This window comes from Oryctolagus cuniculus, chromosome 6, assembly GCF_051225735.1.
Source record: "Oryctolagus cuniculus isolate XC-2025 breed Fujian yellow rabbit chromosome 6, ASM5122573v1, whole genome shotgun sequence".
NCBI lineage: Eukaryota > Metazoa > Chordata > Mammalia > Lagomorpha > Leporidae > Oryctolagus > Oryctolagus cuniculus.
The window spans coordinates 2,918,399-2,943,916 of NC_142872.1; the positions used below are offsets into that span (position 1 = coordinate 2,918,399).

Below are 25,518 nucleotides of genomic sequence, written 5' to 3' on the forward strand. Positions count from 1 at the left end.
TGCAGGGGCAAGAGGATTGATGGTTATATTGCCAGGAACTGGGGCTCCCACCACATATTCAACACAGTGCAGTGCAGGGTGAGAAGCCCCGCCTCTCTCCTTCTCAGCGTTTTCATACGCATGAGTAACAAGTACATCCGTCATCACACATGTATGCTAGTTCCTTATTCTCCATATGGCAATTACCTAAATTTGAGCATTTTATTGGTGTATCTCAACAGTCTGGGGACTACGCGTCACACAAGGAAGTGGTCACACAAGAAGTGGGAGACCATTAATTTCAGGAAGTATTTACTAAGATTTGTTTTCTAAGAATTGGGGCTTCCCGTCTTCCTGGAGTGTGTGAAGCCTGGCATGCAGGTACTATTATCCCCCCCACACACACACCTTTTCTTACGCTGGGCATCCCGCATTAACATTGAGCAAGCAGAGCAGTACAGAAGCAAAAAGCAATTGATAGTTAGCATCAGTTCTAGATTTTTTTCACTTCAACAGCTCCTGACAACTTCATAACGGGGTCCCTGGGCCTCCCACCACATGGGGACACTCCCGCAGGGCACCCCACTGAGGACCATCAGGGGTCCAGCTGCCTGTCCCCTTGTGCCCCTAGAGTGGGCCCTGGAACTCCCAGAAAGCGGCACCTGAGACTCCCAAAGCAGTGTGGATCTGGGAGCCGGGAGCAAGAGCTGAGCTGTGGGCGGCCCGAGGTGGATGCACAGAGGTGACCATGACCAGAAGAGCAGGACGACAGCCATGCCAGGTCACCCCCCGGCTTTTATTAATGGCGTGTATGCCCAGGTAAGTGGATCCCCAAGAAGCTATCAGGACCCAATCACACGGAAATGCAAAAGCAAGGTTTATTTGGAAGTACAAGCGCGGCAGGGACCTCGTCTGACCAGCCACGCAGTGGAAGTCAGAGGAAGGCCCAGCCTTTGTTTGGGAGCGCTTTTAAAGGAAAAACCAAGGGTTACATCAGCGGGGGCTTACAGCACGGGGCTTTGGTGACTGGACGGGGCTGCTCTGGGATGCTCTCAGTTGAACGGGCGGGGGTCAGGTGGGGGGGGTCTGCATTTGGCCTGGGGTCAGGGAGTTACTCATTTCGTAACCTCTATGAGCTGCCCTTGTCTGGTGAGCTGTCCCTGGTCAGCTTTGATGTCTCTGGAATGCCTGGATGCCTGCTTTTACAAGGACTAGGGTCTGCTGGGGGAAACAGAGGCTGCTTTTTCTTTTCTTTTCTTTTTTTTTTTAAATGGAGTCCCTTTGGCTCTTCAGGCGGAGAACCCATTCCCTCGAGGCCGCACCCGTGCACGCAGCGCCCCTGGTCTGCACCGCGCAGGCTCTTTCATTCACCAGGGCCAGGTCAGCAGGACACAGGCAGATGCAGGCAAGACCCTAGTAGGTGTAGCTTCACAGAGGCTTTGGAGGGGTGGGGCAGGGATGGGGCGCAGCTGGGGGCGGGGACGGGGTGGACACGGAGTGGCGGGGCAGGGGCAGGAGGGCGGGGCTGGGGGCGGGGCTAGGGAGGGCGGGGCCAGGGCAGCACAGGCTCTGAGCAGCCACAGCTGCCCCAGCCCCAGGCCTGCGGAAATGGCTCAGGGGGCACCTGCCAGGGCCGCGCCCGAGTTCAGGTTCTTGGTGATCGGGTCGGGGTCACTGCAGATGAGCTGCCGGAAGACGATGTTCCCTATCCTGATGTTCGGTGTCGACAGGAACCCGCAGAGGTCGTCGGGGATGTTGGAGCAGCCTCTGACACGCAGCGTGAACCGCACCAAGTCTCCAGTCCCTAGAGGTGGGGTCACCTGAGCTCCACGGCCCAGCAGGAGGCACCAGCACCCAGCCAATTACATGGCCAGGGCCGCGGGGCTCAGAACTCGCCTGCCCCTCCATGTCAGCCATCCGGGCTGTGACCCACAGGGGCGGCCGACCCAAGGTAGACAGGCAGGCACTCCTGCCTCACCTGGGAGGACCGGGCCTGGGTCCTCCTCATCCAGGCCGGGCCCAGAACCCACTCCTCTCTGGAGCAGAGTGCTACCTGCCTCAGTTTCCCCTGAACATAAGCAAAAGCAGCCAGAAGGGACTCGGTAACCACGTGCAGACAGAGCAAGAACACGGGCCGGGGAGCAGGGAGCAGGGCGCCAGCCCTGGGGGGAGAGCACCAGAACCAGAGCACCAAGGGCGGCTCCTGCCCTTGGCTACCAGGCAGGGCACCGGGGGCTGGGCAAGTGTGTTAGGAAGACACGGGACCACAGCTGTTGATTAGCAAGTAAAGCCACTGACTGCAGTGCCAGCATCCCATGTGGGTGCCAGCTCAAGACCTGGCTGCTCCACTTCCTGTCCAGCTCTCTGCTATGGCTGGGAAAGCAGTAGAAGATGGGCCAAGTCCTTGGGCCCCTGCATCCACAGGGGAGACAAAAAGAAGCTCCTGGCTCCTGGCTTCAGATCAGCTCAGCTCCAGCCGGGCCGGCCAATTGGGGAGCAAACCAGTGGGTGGAAGACATCTCTCTCTCTCTGCCTCTCTTCTCTCTGTGTAACTCTGACTTTCAAATAAATAAATAAGTCTTTCTATATTTTAAAAAGAAGAAGTGTACCTGTGCACTTCTCTGCTGTGTTTTTTAAAAAGTGACCCTGGGCAAAAACAATTTAAAAAAGTTCACATCTGTGATGGCATTGACCCAAGCCAAGCTGTGCGAGGGAAAACCTCCCAGGTCCCTGCAGCAGATGACACAGGACAGGACGTGCCATATCCCTGCACTGCCCATCTCCCAGCCCCAGAGTTAAAATCTGCAGCAGTGTAGACATCCCAGGGAGGTTAAAGCACAAAGAGCTATGCCCACTGGGATTCCCAGTGTTCTGGGAAATATGTGAGGAGCTGGGGATGGGGGCCGCTCTGCGTGACACCTGGGGCAGCTGTGGTTCCTCGTCCACTGTCCAGACCCCAGAGTCCAGCTGGAGAGAGGCCCCGTGCACACTGAGGACCTGGTGACGCTGAGGCCAGCCAGGCAGACCACTGAGAAATCCAGAACTGCAATTAACATCCATGCTTGATGCCCACATGGCCCTGGGGAAGCCTGCGCCCCCTGCTGGTGAGGAGCAGACCTGCAAGGCTCTGAGCTCAGCAGGACCTGCCCTTGCCAGGGACCCATCCATGAGGGTCCTGGTCTACAGTTGTGGGACCTGGTCTGCTGTGTAGCCCAAGGAGAACCCATTGCTTTCATCAGCAAGGATGATTGTTGGATTTGGAAGCCGAATGTGACACTTCCACCAGGGGACCCAGTGTGCTAAGACTGACAGGTAGAAGAGTGTAGGTATGCAGAGGCCACCCACCCCCACCTGTGGAATGAAGCAGCCTGGTGACTGACAGCCAGCACAGGTGGAGGCCCTGGGCCAGCAGCAGGGGAAGCAGCCCTGCCCTGAGAAGGCAGCCCTGAGACAGCACTGGAGCCTCTCTCCCGCTCACAGGCATCCTGGCCCCGTCCCCGTGTCAGGCCGCCTCCCCCACCTCTCTGTGAACCTGCATCTCAGGACCCCTGGAGGAACTGATCCCCAAGACATACCTAGCATGACATCTGCAAGCCCATCGATGCACCGTTCATCTGGGTTACACCTCACGAATCTCTCCCCACAGGGGGTATCGTTAACCACCATGCAAGCAGGGCACTGTGCGTCACCGGTCCCTACAGGTGGATAGTCTGGGAGGGAAGAGGCCTTGTCACGACCATGCTGTCAGACAGGACGGAGAGACTGCATCCTGGCCTCCACACCACCCTGGCCACCACTGAAGACTCAGACCCCCCAGGTCGGCCCCGACAGCCCACCCAGTCTCTGAGTCTGTGGGGTATAGGCTGAAAAGAGGACGGTCGGCCCAGCCTGTCCTGACTGTTGGTGTCCTGGTGTGTGACAGTTGCTAAATCTGCTGTTCAAGCAGGAGAAGATAAATAAACCTCATTTTTAACACAGGCTACGGACTGCCAGCACTGTAGACTAGCACGTAGGGCTGCTGCCTGCAGTGCCAGCATCTCATATGAGTCCCGGCTGCTCCTCTTCTGATCCAGCTCTCTGCTATGGCTGGGAAGGCAGTGGAGGATGACCCAGGTGCTTGGGCCCCTGCACCCACGTGGGAGACCTGGAAGAAGCCTCTAGCTCCTGGCTTCAGATCAGCCCAGCTCCAGCCATTGCAGCGATTTGAGGAGTGAACCAGCGGTTGGAAGATCTATCCCTTGCCCACCTCGCCCCAACCATGCTCTCTGTAACTTTTTCAAAAACATAATTAAAAATCTTTTCCAAAAAAAAAAAAACGGGGCTTTGTTCACGAGCAGCGGTTCTCACACGGGGGTTCAGGAACCCCGAGCCCTGGGCTCTTCCGGGGGGCTGAGTTAACCACTTCTGGCCAGCACCACACTGCCTGTGCCTCATTCTCTCCCACACAAACACAGGGTGGGGTTGTCCACACGGGAATGCACACACGTGTGAGCCTCTAGCCATCTCGTATGTGACAACGCCACACTCCTCACTGCTGTGTTTATCTGTCAAGTACATGCTGATGGGTAAGGTGCTGCCTGCTGTTTTGGGTGAACTAATGCAGGTTTAGAAACTTCCTTAGCTGGAACTTCCCAGACAGTAAATACTGACAGGAGGAGTCCACGTAAACCAGAGTTCTTGGGACTCCTCAGTAATGTGGGAGACCTGAGTCCTAACAGGGCCCTGGGATCCCGAAGTCTGAGAACTGCTGGGGAGCGCCAGGTGCTGCTCCCAGGGGAGGCGTGGGCACAGCAGGGAGACCCCTCTGGGGGCGCCTGATCCCTAACGCAGCACCTGGACCCCCCTAAGTCCTGCTGCACCCTGACTCCAGTTCCTGCTGAGGAGCAGCGTGGAGCAGCCAGTGACGACTCAAGGACTAGAATTCCTCCTGCACCACCACGGGGAGACCTAGATGCTCCCAGTCCTGCCTGGCCTGGCCCCGCCTCCGCTGTTGGGGAATGTGGGCATGAACAGGCAAATGGAAGACTTCTCTCTGGTTCTGTGTTGCCTGAGATAAAATGAAAATACATGAATACTAAATACGTCCCCCCCCACAGCCTCCCTGTCTGTCCCTGCTGGCAGTGCTGTCTGCCCTGCAGTTCTCACGCCCCTCTGTCAATCAGGTGTGAGTGTCATTCAGATGTGACAGGAGGGCCTGGCCTGCAGGTGGCCCCCAAGGGCAGGGAGCACAGGTGGCCCAGCAAGGGGACCATGGGGCTGGCACCCACCTGGGGTTGGAGGGGGGATGGTGCTATTGCAGGGTCCTCCATTCCAGCACTGGCTTGACAACCAGGCTGTTTCTTCATCAGCTATCCGGATATAAACCTCCACAGGCGTAGGCAACAGTGAGCAGTCGATTGTGGAGCAGGCCATGTCATAGAAACTTGTGGGTGGTAAGACTACACAAAAACAAACACAGACTGTTAGTCCCTGGGGAGGAGAGGCCGTGGGGACCTGGGACCCTGAAGAGCAGCGGCTTCTGGCCAGCGCACACACGCTCCCCTCAGCGCAGTGCAGGTTTGGACGCAGCGGCGAGGGTTCCTGGGAAGAGAAAGCTGCTGCTCCATCAGCCACACCTGTGCAGCAGGGGAGCAGCAGAAATGCAGGCAGACCCAGGAGAGGGCGGGGCCTACAAGTGGGCGGTCCAAGTGACCATCTGGAGACCACCCTCCAGTCCTAAATGAGAATAACTTGGGAAAGCACTTTGGAGTAGCTTGTAAAGCTGCCACCTGCAGTGTTGGCATCGCACATGGGTGCTGGTTGTGGTCCCATCTGCTCCAACTCCAATTGAGCTCTCTGTTATATGTGCCTGGGAAAGCAGTAAAAGGTGGCTAAGTCCTAGGGCCCCTGCACCCACATAGGAGACCCGGAAGAAGCTCATGGCTCCTAGCTTTGGATTAGGACAGCTACCGTTGTTGTGGCCAATTCTAGAGTGAACCAGTGGATGAAGCTCACTCTCTCTCTCTCTCTCTCTTTCTCATTCTCTCTCTGTTTCTCCTTCTCTCTGTGTGTGTAATTCTCACTTTCAAAAAAAAAATTTCTTAAAAATGAGAACAATCAAGTAGATCCGCTGCACCTAGTCTGCAAACCCATGTGCTTCTGCCTGAAAACTGGACCCAGACCCAGCCAAACTCCTACACCAGAGCTATCCAATTTGGTGCCCACTAGCCACAAGTGCCCACTTAACGTAAATCTAGGGGCCAGCAATTTGGCACAGCTGGTTAAGCCGCTGCTTGCAATGCTTGCATCCCATGTAGGAACCAGTTCATGTCCTGGCTGCTCCACTTCCAATCCAGCTCCCTGCTAACTCACATGGGAGAGCAGCTTGGGCCCTTGCACCCACGGGGGAGACCCAAGTGCAGCTCCTGGCTCCTGGCTTTGGCCTGGCCCAGCCCCAGCAGTTTCAGACATTTGGGGAGTGAACCAGTAGATGGATGGAATGTCTCTCTCTCTCTGTCTCTCACTCCCTCTCTGTAATTCTGCCTTTCAAATAAATAAGTCCTTTTTAAAAAAAAAAAAAAAAAAGGTGAATTTAGATGAATCAAACTAAAATTTAAAATTAAGTTCCTCGGTCATAGTAGCAGCATTGCAGCAACGCTCAGGAGCCGCACGTGGACACTGTACAGGACGGCGCTGATGTAGATGTTTCCATGGTTACAGACAGTACTGCTGATGACCCTGGGCCAGTGGGTAGAAACACCAAGAACAGGAGAACAACTGAATGACAGCACAGGATGCAACCAGCCAGAGTCAGAGCAGGGCGGCTGCGGACGGATGCACCCATTTCTGCCACACATCCTGGGACTGAAGCAAGAATGGAACAGGAGCTGTTATAAAAATCAATCCCAACAGCAAACGGCAATGCGGAGACCTAGCCTGCATATTAATCACAGCATCACTGTGTCTATCAAACAACCCAGAGAGTCTCAAGATGGCCCAAGTATTAGAAGAAATGACAGAGTTACAGTTAATGTCTTAGTTACAATAACGGAACGCTAGTTATGTCTTTTTAGAAGCTCTTATCAGAGATGACAGTGAAGTTTCTATAGCAAAAATGACCACACACACACACACACACACACACACACAGGAGGGCACTTCACAAAGCTCATGGAGAAATGGAATTAAAGATTAGTTTTCTTCAGTGCAGAAAAATTTTAAATCCATGCAACAAGGGGTCTTCTAAAGTTTATGAAAATTGTGCATTCTGACAAAAATTATGCATGGATTTCAGACACACGTACATGTTCACTTTAACACATTACAGTAAAGTAACAGTGTCGGTCATTGCTGACAAGGACAAGGGGCACGCACGGTCCTCGCGCTCTTCTGCCCGCTGTTGTCTGGTGTGGAAATGTCCGAGGTGAGAAGTGTGGAGGAACTCACCAGGCAGGAGCTGCCCCGCGGTGAGGCAGTGGAACAGGGCGATCCAGGCCCAGGCAGAGCGGCCGCCTGAGCCACCTTTGCTTCCACAGCCCCGAGAAGGCTCCGGAATGAGCCCTGCCTGACCCGTCTCCCCTTGGCCAGGAGCTGCTCCACGACCCCCTGCCCTGGCACAGCCCGGCCTCATCTCAGGCCTCCCTCCCAGCCTGGCCGCCCTCTCCAGCCCTGCCGGGGGCCAGTCCCAGGGTGGGGGGGCACACAGCCCAGGCTGACCTGAAGGCCAGTTGGCATAGGAAAAGATGCAGCTAGTATAGGTGTCATCAGGACATGGAGAGACATCATTGCCGTCACAGGGGGTAAATGAAGAGCACTGTGGACAGTCCACGGACCCTGTGGAGACAGAACCCACATGGCTCCAATCTGGAGACACAGAGCAGAGACCACGCCCACCTCAGGGTGAAGGAGGATCATGTCCCCACCTTCTAGGGACCCCCAAGACTGACAAGACAATGAGCTCCCATCTGTTCACCATCCCACAGGCGGGGCCGCTCCAAACGCAGGGAGCACGGGGAGCCTGCACACCCCACAGGCCACTGCCTGAGAGGGCCGGGCACCCAGGAAGCTCCTGGTGATGCCCACCCCTCCTGTCACCCACCCGACACCCACCACCCCCTCCTGTCACCCACCCAACACACCCACCCCCTCCTGTCACCCCCCCACCCCCTCCACACCCTCCTGTCACCCCCCTCCCTTCACCCCCCCTCCTGTCATCCCCCCAATTGCCCCCTCCTGTCATCCCCCTCCTGTCATCCCCCCTCCTGTCACCTTCCTCCTGTCACCCCCCCTCCTTTCTCCCCCCTCCTGTCTCCCCCCTCCTGTCACCTTCCTCCTGTCACCCCCCCTCCTGTCACCCACCAGACGCCCCCCTCCTGTCACCCACCCCCTCCTGTCTCCTGCACTGCGGCCCCCACAGCTTCTCTCACCTCCGGGGGCCACAGCGAGCGCTGCGAGGAGACCGAGGACCAGGATGCCCTTCATGGTGCTGGAGCTGAGCCTCCTGAGGGCGGGGCCACGAGCCTGGAGCCTGGAGGGACAGGGGAGGCAGCCGGGGCTGGCGGGGGCCTGTCGCCCTCAGGGGTGCAGACAGGAGCACAGAGCCCGACACCCATCCACCCTGCTCTCACGTGCGCCGGGAGCTCCCGGCCTCCACGGCTGCTGAGGCATCGCGCCCGTGTGAGACCCAGCCGGGGCACGGCCCGTGGAGCCCCTCGGGTGTGACGTGGGCAGGCGACTGACTCCCTGGCCCTGTCCTCAGTGTCTGTCTTCAGCTGGGATCTCCCCACTGCACTCACTCGGCACTCAGCAGCTCTGTCCCCACCACCACAGGCACCCACCTCCTGAGCACTGACTGCTTCCAACACGAGACACCCACCCCCTGACACCCACCTGTCCTCCAACTCCTGTCACCCACCCGACGCCCACCACCTCCTGACACCCACCCGACACCCACCACCTCCTTCATCCACCTGACACCCACCCCCTCCTGTCACCCACCCGATGCCCACCCCCTCCTGTCACCCACCCGACGCCCACCACCTGCTGTCACCCACCCAACACCCCTACCTCCTGTCACCCACCCTGCATGTGATACCTTATGTAATTCACCCACAGGAGCAGGCAGGGACTTATGCTCATCAGGGCAGAAATCAAACCCGAGGAGCATCACTAAGACACTCCAAGATCTGGCCCAGGTCCCTCACTGGGACCCCACACCGTCTCCAGTAGAGGGCAGCTGCCAGATCCAGGCCAGGTCACAGGTGGCTGCACAGCTGGGTCGGAGGTCCCTCAAGCGGCCTGGGCGTCAGAGCAGCGGGGAGAGCAGGCGGCCGGCCCTGCAGTGCTCTGCCTCGTTACTCATTTACTCCATAAACTGTGGCCACAGCAACACAGAGATATTTAAGGTCAAGTTCATTGACATTACATGGGAAGCTCTGTTTCCCACTGCACAGGTCACATTCCCAGGGCTCAGGAGCCACTGTGTGGGGTGGGCAGGGGCACCCAGCACCCCCACCCCTGCAGAAAGCCCCCTGGCTGCTGCCGCCCTTGGGCTGCTCGTCCCGCCCCGCAGGTGAGGAAGCCGCAGTGTGGACGGAGAGCCACTGCCACACACCCAGCTGTGCTGCTCCCACATCCCGGGTCCAGGGTGAGTAGGACAGCTGTGCCCCTCTGGAGAGGAGCCCACCTTCCCTGGGGAGCTGCAGGCCCCTCCCACCTCACCATGCACATAACACCACACACACATGCCCCACCACACACTCACATCATACCACACATGCACAGACCACATACATCACATGCACATCTACATATGCATGACACACATGCATGACACACACGTCACACACAACACAAAACACACCAATCACATCCCACAGCACTCACCACACATTCACACCATAGCACACACATGATCCACCATACATTCACATCATACTACATATCACACACCACATACACCAATGCAATCTACATATGCATGACACACATGCATGACACATGCATGTCACACACAAAACAAAACACACCAATCACATCCCACAATACCCACCACACATGCACACCATATAACACACACACATGTGTATGCTATACATACAGGCCACAGTTGCACATCACACAACATGCTACACCACACAATCACATCAAACCACACATCCATACCGTACCACATAGACCATGTGCACCTGCTACATATGTAATGCCACACATGCATGCCACACATATGTCACAAACAACACACAACATAATCACATCACATGCACACATATCCCACTAATGTGCATAGTAGTTGTATAATCCACACGTGCACATCACACAACATGCCACAAATGCCATACCACACATTAACATCAGGCCACACATGCACATCACACCACATACACCATGTGCACAACAACATATTCATGCCACACATGCATGACACATGTAACATACAACACACCAATTACATTAAACAACACCCACCGCAAATGCACACCACATCACACTCATCGCATGCACATGCACATGCAGGAAATATATGCACATTACACAACATACCACATGAGCCACACCACACAGATCACAACACACATCACACACATGCCACACATCCACATGCCACACCACACCACAAACACAACACATATGCTGAACCACATACAACTCACACATCATGCTATGCACACATCAAAAAACACACATATGTACATACTGCAGCAAACACCCAAGAAATACCACAATCACAACACACATATAACACACTGCAAGCCACATCCACACATGCTACATCCATCCACACACACACCACACACCACACACATGTGCCCTACACATTATACACAGCCACACACCTGCTGCTCATACTGCACCGTGACCCTGACTCACTGAGGGTTAGGGCAGAGGACGAGGCCCAGCCCATCAGCAGGAGGTCCCGTTTGTCCCCACAGGAAACCCTGCCTCGTGGGGATCCTGGAGAGGGCACAGCACGCGTGGTCAGTCTGTGGCCAGGCCACACCCTGGCCCTCTGAGCTGGCCCCACTCCAGGCCTCTGTAGCCTCGTCTGAGTGCAGGAGACCTGAGCACGCTGAGTGGGCTCCCAGCCTACAGAGGGCACAGGGCGTGTCCCCCAGGTGCGCACCTGCTGATCAGCCTCATCCTCAGAGGCCCGGGGGCCACACCCAGCCCAGGGCACACGGCCAACACGCAGACAGAGGTGACCGTGTGGTGGGACCCAGGGCCCTGACAGCCGCCCCATGGGCGAGCAGTGCGTGACGCTACAGTTCACGTCAGAGCCCTGTGTAGTGAGCAGAGCGCCTTCCCACCACCAACTGCATCACCGAGCTCTCCCACAACCCGGCAGGGCCCTACCATGATGCAGGCTGGCGTCTCCCACACAGGAGAGTGCAGCTCAGGGGCTGTGAGGATGCAGCACCCACAGAGCCACCCACACACACATATACACACATACACAGAGGCAGCACACACAGGTGGCACACATGGCACACACAACCAACACACATGGGCAGCACACAACACAGGTGGCACACGGAGTACAGTTAAAAATCAGACAAAGCACGTCCCAGCCCACACCCTCCCGCCCCTCCAGCTCCCACTCTCCTGAGCTGCTAACAGCAGAGCACAGGCCAGAACACAAGCCATGAGAATGACCAGTCTGGGCACAGCCGGACAGGACCTGAGCCGGCCCTGGGTGCCCATCCTGGGTCTCAGCTTCCCCCAGGCTCAGCCCCAGCCCTGCAGACCCCACCTGATGATCTGGTCAGAGACACTCCCAGGCCAGGTGAGTCTGTGGAGGTACAGGGGTTTGAGGACCTTATATAGCCAGTGGCCACAGTCAGGAAGGGCGCTGCCTTCTGGGGAGGGGCCTCTCCCATCCAGACTGTGCCCTGCCCAACAGCAGGGATATGGGCAGCTTAACCCTTTGCCAGCTGTGTCCTGCGCCCTTGGAGACCTGAGAGCAGAGGGATTCCAGCAACACTCGTCAAAGCCGGATATGACCAACGGGCCAGGGAGGAGGTGTGAGGCTGGCAGCACCCACTGTGTGCTGTGGCCCAGGAAGCGGTCCCACAGCCAGTTCAGGCCTCCCAGAGCAACCCCAGGTACAGGACAGAAACGTGGGAGGGTCCTGGTGGCACCCACAGGGGCAGGCTGGAACTCAGAATCCAGCTCCAGAGCGGGTCAGGTCCCCTGGGGCAGGAGTCCTCGCCTCTCTGTTCCAGGGTCCCCGCCCCCCCCCCAGGGGTCGCACAAGCCCACTGTGGAGCTGACAGCCCCAGGAGGCGGGACTGAAGGACAGGCTGACAGGGTCATCACTGGGCTCAACACAAACGCGCCCCAGACCAGCAGGGAGTCCGGCTCTGCTCCTGTCAGTGCCTGGTCCACCCCGTCCCGTGCTCTCTGGGCCCGAGCTCCTGCTCTGTGCACACAACACCAGGCGCTACAGAGAGCTGCTGAGAGTTTCTCTCTCCTGGATTCCCGTCCTGTTCCACCAGGGCTTCCCACGGTGACCTTTCAATAGCGGCACGTGGAGCTGCTCCCAGGTGGGGCCCCGGGGACCACTGGTCACCAGGGACACTGAGGACTCTGGAAGCCTGGACCCCCTCCCCAGAGGGCCTGGGAACAGTGCAGATGACGATGGCGGCCCCCCGACCCAGAACACAGGCCAGGGAGGCCCCGTGGTCACCCTTCCCCCACAGAGCCTCGGGCACCTGGCCCCAGTCCCACAGCCTGCTGACCTGGCAGCAGCTTGGCCACAGCAAGCCGGCACTCAGTGGGTCAGAGTCTGCCTGGGGGTGAGCCTGGAGCCACGGTGGGGAGTGGGCTTGTCCAGCAGAGTCCAGACATGGTGGTCAGGGGAGTCTACCCCATTTCAGAGATACACGGAGAGGGTGCAGGGTGGGGTGCACAGAGGAGGAACCCCGCCTGCAGCAGGGGTCCAGGCCCAGGACACAGCAGAAGGTCCCATGGCCGACATGCAGCCTGCCCACATGCTGCTGGGTTTCCTCCAGAAACTTCCATTCAGGGGCTCATTCCTCCAGCTCAGCAACATAAGATCCAGCTACAGTGCAGTTACAGTGCCTGAGACTCTGAGTGCCCAGCTATAAAAGGTGCTTGCCTATCCTTGGCTCAGTGCACCATGTACAAGGTGTTGGCCTGTCCCAGACTCAGTGCAAAGCTGTACAAGCTGAATGCCTGTTCCTGTTCAGTGCCCAGCTGTACAAGGTGTGGGACCATCCCTGGCTCAAGTGCACCTGTCCCTGGCTCAGTGTATGGCTGTCTCAGGCTCAGAGCCTGGCAGTACAAGTTGTGTGCCTGTCCCGGCTGGGTGCCCGGCTGTACAAGGCATGAGCCTGGTCCTGGCTTAGTGCCTGCCTGTACAAAGTGAGTGCCTATCCCTGATCAGTGCCCTGCAGTACAAGGTGTGCGCCTGTCCTGGACTCCCCATGCTTCACACAAGATGAGCACCACCACCCACCTCTGAAGCGCTGTTCTGACTGGGAAGGCACACGGCCTGCAGCCATCAGTCACTCGGGGCTCCACGAATACGGCTTCCCCCTCCACAGCCCCCACTCCTGAGCCCTGGGCTCCTGCACAGACGCACAGGGCCTGGTGGAGGGACAGGACCGAGGGGATTAAAGCCAGGGACACGCAATGAGGGCTGCACCGGGAACCTGTGGGTCTCCCCACTCACTGTCCAGAGAGAGAAACGAGGCCAGCACCCAGCCCTCCTGCCGGCCCTGGCCTTGCTCTGGGACACGACCTCACCTCGGGCAGGTGCACGTGTCTGCACTCAGTGTACTGACCCAAGAGCAAGTGACGGCTTCCACAGCCAATCCACTGCACAGATTCAGAGTGCTGGGGCTGCTTGGACACTTGAAGAAGTTGAATTAAAACATCCACTCAAGGTCTTGCAACTGCTCCATTCCTTCAAGCAAGACATTTTAGTACCAAAAAAAAAAAAATCCAACAAAGATTAAGAAGAAAGGATACGATGTTCTTTGCACAGAACCAAGGAAATTCTGCTGTGAGGGTCGTTGGCCCAGTCTTGGTCACAGTCCATCAGCTGGGCTTCTTTGGTGGCAGCCACAGGTGTGGCGACCACGCGAGTTCATCTCAGAAGATGTTTGACACAGCAATTTCCCCAAATTCTCCCGGCTGCAAGCACACAGCAGGGTTGGAGAACGGCTGCACCCCTCACTGTCTGTGCGACCTGCTGCTGCGGAGCTGACCCGGGCTGCGGAGGGCGGCAGGGCAGCAGATGTGCCAGCCTCACTCCCAACTCTGCCAGAACAAATGGACAGCAGCGCTCAGGAAATGAGGTCATGGCGGAGGCGATGCCATCCACACTGTGAGACACAGTCACAGCTGGAGGAGGGGACTCCGCACAGCGGGAAGCCCCTGACTGAACTGAGCCTTCTCTCTGCTGTTTTTATTAGGGTTAACAATGATGTAGACATTGGGTTTGGTGTAGGAATCATGGACATCCATGTACATGAAATTCTTGTTCTTCGTAAAAAAGATCAGTTACAGGAGGTGACTGGAGAAATAAGAGGGAATCTCCTAAACTTTGTCCAGGGCACAATGCCATAGGACCATGAGTGATGAGGAGTGGCTCCCACAGCCCCCCAGCTCACCCCAGAGTGTGTGATGAGAACGGTAGGTGCGTAGTTAATATCACAGCAAGTGGATGGGTGGACAGGCACTGCCGTTCTGACAAAGGTTAGGACATCACACCCCTGCTTGGAAACGTAGAACACAGGGACAGGAACTCTTACATCAGGCATGGAATAGGTCCTGTAACATGGCTGTGGGAGAGTGATTTACCTGGGAAACATAGGACATGATCATTGGAACTTTCTCTATACAGTTATCACCTTGTAAAATAAATCGATTATCTTTAGACCTTGGACTTTTTATCTAGCACCTCCAAATCATGCGGCCTCCATTGCGCTCAGGGATGAGATTACAAAGGGAAAAACCACATCTGCTGGGAGTTCATTACAAAGCCAAGTTAATTCCAGAAGCCTGAACAAGCCAGGTTAATCACCCTTATCTCAGGGGAATATGGGAATAGAACACACCATCCCAGCACTTCATGTGAACACCGAGTGATAAATTTATGATACCATTCCTAGAGGCCAGTGTTTGAGCAGAGAGCAGTTGTGCCAATGGGTAGAAACACAGAGGACACTCAGGGACAAACAATGACTAAAGGTCGTTCAGACACAAAATGCAGTGACCCTGCTCAGGCCAGAGCTCACGGCACCTCAGGCCACTCTGGCCACTTCCACTCGAGGGTGCCCTGGGCTGGAAGTCCTGGCTGCAGCAATGAGAGGGAGACAGAGAATTCAGGCATCCAGCTTGCAAGGGAGGAGCAACAGATCTGTACACAGAGGGCGTGACCTGACGTAGAGGAAACTTCACTAACCACTCAGGGCTCAGCAAAACTGCAGGGTTCAGGATCAACACAGGAAACTGTCGTTTACAAAACACTAATGACAGTCTGACAGCAAAAGTGATCTAGTTTACAATAAAATGATCTAGTTTACAATTATATCAGGAATAATAACACCCTGACGATGAACACTCTGATTAGAAATTGAGAATCAACTCCATTATGGCATCTAAAGGCACAGACTCTGGGCGATACACTTAACCAATGAGGGAAAACACTGCACTCTGGAAACACCATTGCTGATGTGATTAGAGAGGACACAAAGGAAAGACACCCAGGCTCATGAATTAGAAGACAATATTGTTAAGAGCAATACCACCCAGTATGACCCACAGAAATGATACAATTGTTACCAAATTAAAAGTTGCATCTTTCACACAGATAGACCTTCCTAAGATTCATGGGAAATCTCAAGGGACCTCGAAGAACAAAACAATATTGAAAAAGAAGAGCAGGGGCCAGTGTTCGGGTGAAGCCATGGAAAGCTGCCTCCTACATGCTGGAGCCTCGTATCCCAGTGCCAGTTCAGGTCCTGGCTGCTCCACTTCCCAGCCAGCTTCCTGCTGATGCACCTGGGAGAAGCAGCAGAGATCAGGTGACAAACTCACATTAGAAGGGACTTCAGGGGCTGGAGCTGTGGCCCAGCGGGTTGAAGCCTTGGCTTACAGTGCTGGCATCCCATATGGGCACTGGTTCATGTCCTGGTTGCTCAAGGACTTCTGATCCAACTCTCTGCTATGGCCTGGGAAAGCAGTAGAAGATGGCCCAAGTCCTTGAGCCCCTGCACCTGTGTGGGAGACCTGGAAGAAGCTCCTGGCTCCTGGCTTCAGATTGGTGCAGCTCCAGCTGTTTCAGCCATTTAGGGTGTGAGCCAGCAGATGGAAGATCTCTCTCTCTCTCTCTCTCTACCTCCTCTTCTCTCTCTGTGCAACTCTGACATTCAAATCAATCAATAAATCAATCTTTAAAAATATTATTTATTGATTGATTTGAAAGGCTGAATGACACAGAGGCAGAGGCAGAGAGAGACAAGAGATCTTCCATCTACTGGTTTACTCCTCAGATGGCCACAAGGAGCGGAGCTGAGATGATCTGATACCAAGAACCAGGAGCTTCTTTCAGGTCTCCCACGAGGGTACAGGGGCCCAAGCACTTGGGCCAGCTTCTGGTGTTTTCCCTGAGCACATTAACAGGGCACTGGATCATCAGAGGAGCAGCTAGGACGCTAGCCGGCACTCATATGGGGTCTCGGAATTCCAGGGATATGTGTTTGTTGTGTCCATATTTCCCAATCATTGCACAAGGCACAGTTGTGGATGCAAAAGCAGAGGTTTATTTGTTACCAGCTGGCTGGGACCCCCTACCCGCACAGTCCTTTAGCAATGCACAGCCAAAAGGCCCCCTCCTTTGCATAAGGGAGGTGTTTATAGCCTCACACTTCTAAGCCTGCAGGTCATCTCCTACCTAGGTTACCTTCTAACTCTCTATATGGCAAGGTATTGGGACCTAACATGTTCATTGGTTCATGTAAATGCAAAGACTATATATGTTATGTGCTGGGAAGGCCACACAAAGAGACGGCAAGGGTAGAACCGGCGAGAAGTAAGCAACGGGCCATAAATCCCAGGGGAGCTCTTGGGGGGCAGGAGGTCATAAATTCCAGGGGGGCATAGCAGGCAAGCAAGCAGCCAGAGTGCAGAAGCAGAACCGGCATTTAGCAAGCTAGGGACTCCAGCTCTACAATGCTGAGCCACAACAACGACCCCCTCAACTTATCTTTATTTAAAAAAAAAAAGATTAATTTTAATTTCTTTATTTGAAAGTCAGAATTACACAGAAAGAGGAGAAGCAGAGAAAGAGAGATGGAGAGAGAGGTCTTCCATCTGATGGTTCACTCCCCAATTGGCAGCAATGGCAGGAGCTGCGTGGTCTAAAGCCAGGAGCCTGAGGCTTCTTCCAGGTCTCCCATGCAGGTGCAGGGGCCCAAGGACTTGGGCCGTCTTCCACTGCTTTCCCGGGCCACAGCAGAGTTGGATTGGAAGAGGAGCAGCTGGGTCTCAAACCGGTGCCCATATGGGATGCCAGCACTTCAGGCCAGGGCGTTAACCAACTGCGCCACAGCGCCAGCACCTTAACTTAACTTTTAATTCCATTTTCCATGAACTTTTCTATCTTCCCAAGTCAATACAGAGTGAGGAAAAGTTAAGTTACACAAAGTGAAGCCATCAACATAACCTGGAGGCAGGGAATGCCAGACCTTCAACTGCAAACCTACACGGAGCAGCACGCACCTGTCCACGTCTGTTCATGATGACTGATTTCTCAGCTGTGGGACTTAGTCACAAATGTGCATTATTCTATTAACCCTCACGAGCCCTGATAACATGAGTATTTCCTTAACTGTCTATCATAATTGTGTCATAAAACCTGAGTTTGATAAAATATTACGAAGTTTTGGTAAACTTAGACTCTAATCCTTTGTGAGAGATTACAATATTGGCTTCCCCAATTAAATATAAATGCTTTCCAAATGAAGGATAAAGAACCAAACTCCCACAGAACAAAAGTAGGAAGGGGAAACAAAGACATTATACATAGATTGATTGATCTTATATGTATATATAATTTGCTTTAACATAAGACAAATGTTCCAACTCCATAACTAGAGAAATGCAAGTTAAACACCACTGGAACACTACTTCCCACCAATCAGATTAGCAGACGTCAAACATACAAGACAGTGCGGGGTGTGGCGGGGCATCAGGAAACAGGACGTCCTATAAAATGCAGGTCCCACCACCCGCACAGGGCGGTCTGGGAGCCCCAGCAGAGCCTGCCCGGGATTCAGGAGTCTGGCCCAGGAATGGCTCAGAGAAGCAGCCACGTGGCCAGCAGCACAAAAGTGGGGTGCTCACAGCTACCATGGAAGCGTTGTTTGTGATGCAAAATACACGGCTAACCCAGTGCCCACAGCACAGAGAGGCCAAGAAACCACGCCCTGCGTCCCACGCAGCTGACAGCAGAGTGGGCAGGGCCCGCACACGGTGCAGAGATGGGAGGTGAAGAGAGCAACGTGGCAGGAAGGTGTCCACAGTGGGCGACTCTGGGAGGCGGCCCAGCTGGACAGCATCCAGAAACCCACAGTGCCCAGACAGAGCACCCGGGACAACAGACCGCCCGTGTGGCCCAGCCCCCCGGGGCCCTCAGTGTGGGGAGCGAGCCTCGGACAGAGCACAGACGCCCGGCCTGGAGCTGACCGAGCGGTGGGAGCTCACGCAGGTGCAGCCTTCCTGGCTCCCTGCAGCACTCCGGCCTAAAGGGCGTGGGGCTGGGGCAGAGAATCCTTTACCTGGTCCTGGACAGCACCTTAAATCAATACGCAGACAGGCAGAAGCTGGTGCGTCCAGGCAGAAAGCTACTCACTAGTTTACGGCAGAAATAAAAAGAAAGAAATACTCAATGCCAACAACGGAAAAGACAAAATGCAGTTTCATTTGTAAACGGTTCAGAGAGAAGAAAATGTGGAAGTGGGCGAGAGGGACTCGGGGATGCAGATGAGGCCCCCAGAGTCCAAGTAAACAAAGAACCAGAGGAAGTCCTGAAGGCAGGAAGATGGGCAGCAGGGTCAACTCCCAGCAGAAGCAGAACCAAGGTTGGGGTGACGGGCACCCAAGGCTGTCCCTGGAGGAGGAAGCATGGCCAAGGGCAGGCTCCCAGGCCACCATGCTCATGGAGAGGCCGAGTTCCTCCCGGCCCTGTGACATCCCTCATCCCACCCTGAAGCCCACAGACCATGCTGCCCAAGCTAAGAGGTTCTGAATGAGGAACTAGGACAGGGAGGAGGGTCCACCACCACACTGATCCTGACTGGGGAAGCAGAGGGCCCAGGCCCACTCTCCCTCCAGGCCTTCCCTGGGGCTGGGGGATGTAGCACCTCTGCTCCCAGCCCTTGGCAGGCCCCCGCCTGTGCAGGCCCCAGATTGCTGAGCTGGGGTACAGGGAGCTGGGAGAGGAAAGTATGGCCCAAAGCCAGCCTCCCACAGGACACTGCTCCACCCAAGTCACACAGGGGTGGGGCCTGACCTGATTCGCCTGCCTCAGCTCCCTGTCCCTCTCACGGACCCACCCTTCCTGGCGAATGTCTCCACAACAGGGCAGTGCACGGTGTCCCTACCAGGCCCAGTCTGTGGGAACAGGGGTTTTGTCCAGGGCCAGGAGAATGGGAGACTGTGCGAGTCTCTGCAGAGAGCGTCCCCGCTCCGTGCTGCCCAAAGCCACCAGCCCCTTTCCCTCACGTGGGACTCCCATCTCCAGGCATGGGGCCGGCGTGGACAGTGAGGGTTGGGGAGCCCCACGCCACCCTTGCTCTCACTGCTGCCAGCAGAGGCTGGGAGGGGAGAGACCGGTGGCAGGGAGTGTCGTAAGCACCTACTCTCACGCAGCTCGACAGTAGCAAGTGTGACGTACGACTTGTCAGTCATGGGAAGAAAGGAACACCAGGACACAAGACTGTCTTTCCAATGAGAGATTTCATTGCTTACACACCAGGTGTTTTTATCACACTACTCATCAGCATGCTTATTGATGTCAATACACTTATCAATATCAATATACTTATCAATCTATACTATTTAATGCACATCAATAAACTTAACACCACTACTTAATGTGACTTAACTACTTCACTACTTAGCTTAACATAACTACTTATCTTCTACTTAACTTCCTTACTATAATAACACTTAACTATCAGAATAACACTATTTCCTTAATGGTTAGAGGACTACTGGGATCAATACCATTAATATCAATAACGATAATACTACTTGAACTTACTCATTACTCCTCAGATCACAGTATACAGTGTTAAAGAAACTTTGAGGGCTATCCAATTATAATAGTGTATGTACATCAAGGTCTCCAGCATTATTTACAGATACCTCGCATAGGGTCAAAGCATAGTTATATTATATTACACATGACTACCATTATTTGTAAAAGCTGCATTTTCAAGGCTCGTATCACAGTCATGAAATAAAGCATGCTCATTGAGGTCAATACACTTATCAGTACCAATATACTTATCAATCTATACTAACTTTACACTTATCACTAAACTTAACACCACTACTTAATGTGACTTAACTACTTAACTTAGCTGCTTAGCTTAACGTAACACTTAGCTTAACTACTTGGCCTAATCACCTAAGTTAACATAATTACTTAACACACTTATCAACATCACTAATATCACTATCAATAATGTCAATAATATCACTTATCATAACTTATAGCTAACTTAACACACTTACTGAATTACTTAGCTTAACATTAACTACTCATCTTAACATATATAGCTAATCTTAACAATATCACTTATTGGCCAGAAAATCAATATTCTTATACCATAAGTCACAACAAACACTATTGAAATAATCTTAAGTACTATCACAATGAACAATACAAGCACAGCAAAAGATTCAATACACAACATTGGTTTGCTGTGATCTAGGCTCCTATCACTGTCAGGAAAAAGTGTCAGTGTTCAAGGTCCAGGGCTCCATGTCTCGGCAGAGACGGATCTCGGATCAGTCACTCACAGGCAGGAAGTTGTGGGAAGGCTGTCACTCTGGGCAGTAGGCTCAAAGTTCCCAGGCTGATGGCCAGGCGAGAAGTTGGAGAGGTCCCCAGCTGAGAGGCCTGGTCCAGCTCTGTGGTCAGGTCTGGCAGCAGGCTGATAAGGAGTCCAGGCCAGGCGGTGAGGCGGCATCTCGGCTGGTCAGGCACGGAGGCAGGACAGCAATGCAGCAGCTCCAGATGGCCTCTTGATCCCGTCGTCACCTTGGGCCACGTAGCAAAAGCTAGCGGGCTGGCTCTTCGACTCCAAATGCAAGGAGTTCCAGAGGTTCACTAGCACTGGGCCACGCACACACACACTCACACACACAGTGGGGTTACAGCTCAGGGACAGCTCTGCAGGTCGGCTTGTGCTGCTACCTGCTCCATGCAGAGTAGCGGCTGCCTCTTCAGCTCTGGATGTGTGGAGATCCAGAGGTTCACACACACACACACCAGGCCATGATCCCTGAGAGGATGGAGAGTGGTGCTGTTACCGGAGAAACTGCAGGGTTCTTGTCTTCGCGCAAGAAAGAATTCAGGCGTGAGACAGAGTAATGGGAGGAAAAATAGCAAGGTTTATTAGGGAAGGGACATCCGTAAGGATGGATGGGCACCCCTCAGACAGAGCCTGAGAGACTGAGGGGGGAAGGAGCGAGGTGGTTACATGATTGAGTAGAGAGATTACACCTGACCAGGCCAGGCGGGCGGCTCAGCAGAGAGGCAGAGGGCTGAGCGCGCAGTACGGTTGAGGCTGGGGGTTTTTAAGGAGATGGGTCTTTGTCTTCACACATCTCCTCCTGAAACAAAGGATTTTATGGCTGTAAATATTAAGAAGCTCCTATCTGAGTTTTCCCTTGAAGGTATCAGACAGGAGGAAGCCTAGCTGGTGCCATCCTGGGTTCAGAGGAAGGGTGAGCAGGACCCTCTAGAGAATGGGGATCCGGAGCAGGGTGTTTGAAATGCAGATACTGGGCTGCATCTGGGAGATTGTGGAAGATTTGTCAGGCTGAAGGGGCAGGGATCTCCGCCTGGCAGGTTATCAGGTAGAAGGGGGCAGGGCAGGATGCGAACACTGGGCTGCCCCTGAAGCATTATCGGGATAACTTTGAGATGTAGATGCATATGCTGGACGTAGAAGTGTTCTCTGCAGGCCTTTGTCACACACACATAATTCATACCTAAATTCCTGCCTAACAGTGCCAGGGCTCCCTTTTTATCCTCATTCTCCAGGAGTCCTCCAGCTTGTGGTCCTCTGACTTGTTGTCCAGTCAACGCTGTTTCCTCCTTGCTTGCAGTTGGACAGTCCAGTCAATACTGCTCCCGCCTTACTTAGGTTTGAATGGTCCGTCAGCGTGGGTAGGGGGGCATTGTCCACAGCACACTGTTATCTGACTGACCAGAGTTGTCTGCTTGGTGTGATTAGGAGTGTCTCCCTAACAGCCGTTAGGCATTGCCTCAGCTCCTGACTTACAACTCCACTTACTTTTATTTTTGTGGCTAGTGGCAACTTCTTAACTCAGTGTTTTACTGTGTTTCCACAGTTCATCTCCTTTCCAGGTAGGCGGTGATCCCTGATTCTTTGAGATTCCTGGGGGATTCTCCACAGGGAGTGAGTGGGGGGAGTGGCCGGTGTCTGAAGGACTCAGACAGCCTTACTGGAAAAACAGAGGGACTCTCTTCTGGCTCCTGGCACAAAGAATGTGCCTTAGAGATATTTGTTGGCTTCCTAGCCGCTGCCCAGAGACCGGCATTAGAGTCTGGTTATAAATTCGGAGACACTCCCCACCTGCCGTCGTGTTCATATCCCAGCCAGTGCGCATCAAAGGGAAACTCTCATCAGTGAGGCTCTGTTTGGTGGTGGGTAGTCTGTCATCATCTGGAACCTACTTTCTGGCTTCATTGAGAATTTTTACTCTTTCCTCTTTTGGACTAAGGCCAGATGAAAACGTCCCTCTGCAGGCCATCCAACATCAAAAGAGGGCCATTTAACTTTACAAAAATTTTATTAACTTACTCTTTTTCACTGAAACGGACAATTCTGAAGCCCTGGATCAGAACTCAGAAAAATGGTCAGTTACAAAGGATAGAGGGATACTTACCTGCAGTCCTGTTTCTCCAATGATAAGGGTTAGTACAATCACACAACAAACAAGACACAGAGACACAAACAGTGTGGCCGAAAAAAAAAAGAGAACTACACCGGGTTCAGGGGAGCAACCCCCTTAGGTTGGCACCAAACAAGTTCACTCTGATAAGCCCAAGGTCGACCAAATCGGCCAGGGACGACTCCCAGCATGTCTGCCTGTTATCCAATCCCTTTTCCAAACTCACCTGCAGGGACAATGCAAATGGAGCTCCTACAATCCTGGCAGTTTCATGGACACTAGGACAGAACTAAGACAAACACACACACACAGAAAAATCCTCCTGTCCTCCTGTGCTTCCCGAGTTAGCTGGGAGGGTCTCAATCCCGGGCGAGCCCCCAGATGTTGAAATATGGGATACGAGACCTTTCCCAATTATCCCACAAAAGACAGTCACAGATGCAGGGGCAAGAGGATTGATGGTTTTATTGCCAGGAACTGGGGCTCCCACCACACATACAACACAGTGCAGTGCAGGGTGAGAAGCCCCGCCTCTCTCCTTCTCAGCGTTTTCATACGCATGAGTAACAAGTACATCCGTCATCACACACATATGCTAGTTCCTTATTCTCCATATGGCAATTACCTACATTTGAGCATTTTATTGGTGTATCGCAACAGTCTGGGGACTACGCGTCACACAAGGAAGTGGTCACACAAGGAAGCAGGAGACCATTAATTCCAGGAAGTATTTACTAAGTTTTGTTTTCTAAGAATTGGGGCTTCCCGTCTTCCTGGAGTGTGTGAAGCCTGGCATGCAGGTACAATTATCCCCCCCCACACACACCTTTTCTTACGCTGGGCATCCCGCATTAAGTCATTGAGCAAGCAGAGCAGTACAGAAGCAAAAAGCAATTGATAGTTAGCATCAGTTCTAGATTTTTTTCATTTCAACAGCTCCTGACAACTTCATAACTGGGTCCCTGGGCCTCCTGACATGTAGGGAAACTCCTGCAGGGCACCCCACTGAGGCCCATAAGGGGCCGAGCTGCCTGTCGCCTTAGACCTAGAGCGGGTCCTGGAACTCCCACGAAGCGGCACCTGAGACTCCCAGAGCAGTGTGGCTCTGGAGCTGGGAGCTGGGAGCAAGAGCTGGGCTATAGGCGGCCCAGGGCGGACGCGCAGAGGTCACCACGAGCAAACCAGCAGGACGACAGCCACGCTGGGTCACGCCCGCGTCTTTTATTAATGGCGTGTTGTTGTGTCCAGATAAGTGGATCCCCAAGAAGCTATCAGAACCCAATCACACAGAAATGCAAAAGCAAGGTTTATTTGGAAGTACAAGCGCGGCAGGGACCTCGTCTGACCAGCCACGCAGCAGAGGTCAGAGGAAGGCCCAGCCTTTGTTTGGGAGCGCTTTTAAAGGAAAAACCAAGGGTTACATCAGCGGGGGCTTACAGCACGGGGCATTGGTGACTGGACGGGGCTGCCCCGGGTTGCTCTCAGTTGAATGGGCGAGGGATGGGGTTGGGGGGGTCTGCATTTGGCCTGGGGTCAGGGAGTTACTCATTTCGTAATCTCTATGAGCTGCTCTTGGTCTGCTGAGCTGTCCCTGGTCAGCTTTGAGGTCTCTGGAACACCTGGATGCCTGCTTTTACAAGGACTTGGGTCTGCTGCAGGAAACGGAGGCTGCTTTTTATTTTATTTTCTTTAAATGGCGTCACTTTGGCTCTTCAGGCGGAGAACCCGTTCCCTCGAGGCCACACCCGTGCGCCCGGTGCCCCTGGTCTTCGCCCACTTGGGCTCTTTCATTCACCACGGCCCGGCCCACGGGACACAGGCAGATGTGGCCAAGGCCCTAGTAGGTGTAGCTTCACCGCAGCTCTGGAGGGTGGGGGGCAGGGATAGGGCGGAGCTGGGGCGGGGCTAGGAAGGGCGGGGCCAGGGCAGCACAGGCTCTGAGCAGCCACAGCTGCCCCAGCCCCAGGCCTGTGGTAATGGCTCAGGGGGCACCTGCCAGGGCCGCGCCCGAGTTCAGGTTACCGGGGATCGGGTCGGGGTCACTGCAGATGAGCTGCCGGAAGACGATGTTCCCTATCCTGATGTTCGGTGTCGACAGGAACTGGCAGAGTTCTTCGGTGATGTCGGAGCAGCCTTTGACCCGGAACGTGAACACCACAGTGGTCCCTAGAGGTGGGGTCACCTGAGCGCAATGGCCCAGCGGACGGCACCAGCACCCAGCCAATTACATGGCCAGGGCCGCAGGGCTCAGAACTCACCTACCCCTCCATGTCAGCCATCCGGGCTGTGACCGACAGGGGCGGCCGACCCAAGGTAGACAGGCAGGCACTCCTGCCTCACCCAGGAGGACCGGGCCTGGGTCCTCCTCATCCAGGCCGG

The 25,518-nt window shown here is 54.4% G+C and overlaps 1 protein-coding gene and 2 long non-coding RNA genes across 3 annotated transcripts in view; all 3 read right to left on the reverse strand.

The window, feature by feature from the left end:
- Positions 1-24,105, reverse strand: LOC149125940 (uncharacterized). The gene is made up of 2 exons (XR_016234999.1): positions 23,966-24,105; positions 1-387 (listed from the first exon to the last, which is right to left on the reverse strand). It is a non-coding gene; the product is annotated as an uncharacterized LOC149125940 (long non-coding RNA).
- LOC149125939 (uncharacterized) overlaps positions 1-25,518 on the reverse strand; it is a 91,446-nt gene that overhangs the window by 64,227 nt on the left and 1,701 nt on the right. The window lies entirely within an intron of this gene.
- Positions 844-11,750, reverse strand: LOC149125941 (ly6/PLAUR domain-containing protein 8-like). The gene is made up of 7 exons (XM_089334746.1): positions 11,708-11,750; positions 9,053-9,331; positions 8,385-8,485; positions 7,675-7,791; positions 5,247-5,417; positions 3,555-3,689; positions 844-1,783 (listed from the first exon to the last, which is right to left on the reverse strand). The coding sequence occupies exons 2-7, from the start codon at positions 9,094-9,096 to the stop codon at positions 1,593-1,595; spliced, it is 759 nt and encodes a 252-aa protein (XP_089190872.1). The 5' UTR covers positions 9,097-9,331; positions 11,708-11,750; the 3' UTR covers positions 844-1,592.

Coding starts and splice junctions, on each gene's coding strand:
- LOC149125941 (XM_089334746.1), bottom strand. CDS start 9,096: ATGAGCATAAGTCCCTGCCTGCTCCTGTGGGTGAATTACATAAG. Junction 7,792..8,384: donor GCTCGCTGTGGCCCCCGGAG/GTGAGAGAAGCT, acceptor CTGTCTCCACAG/GGTCCGTGGACTGTCCACAG. Junction 1,784..3,554: donor GCTTGCAGATGTCATGCTAG/GTATGTCTTGGG, acceptor CCCCACCTCTAG/GGACTGGAGACTTGGTGCGG.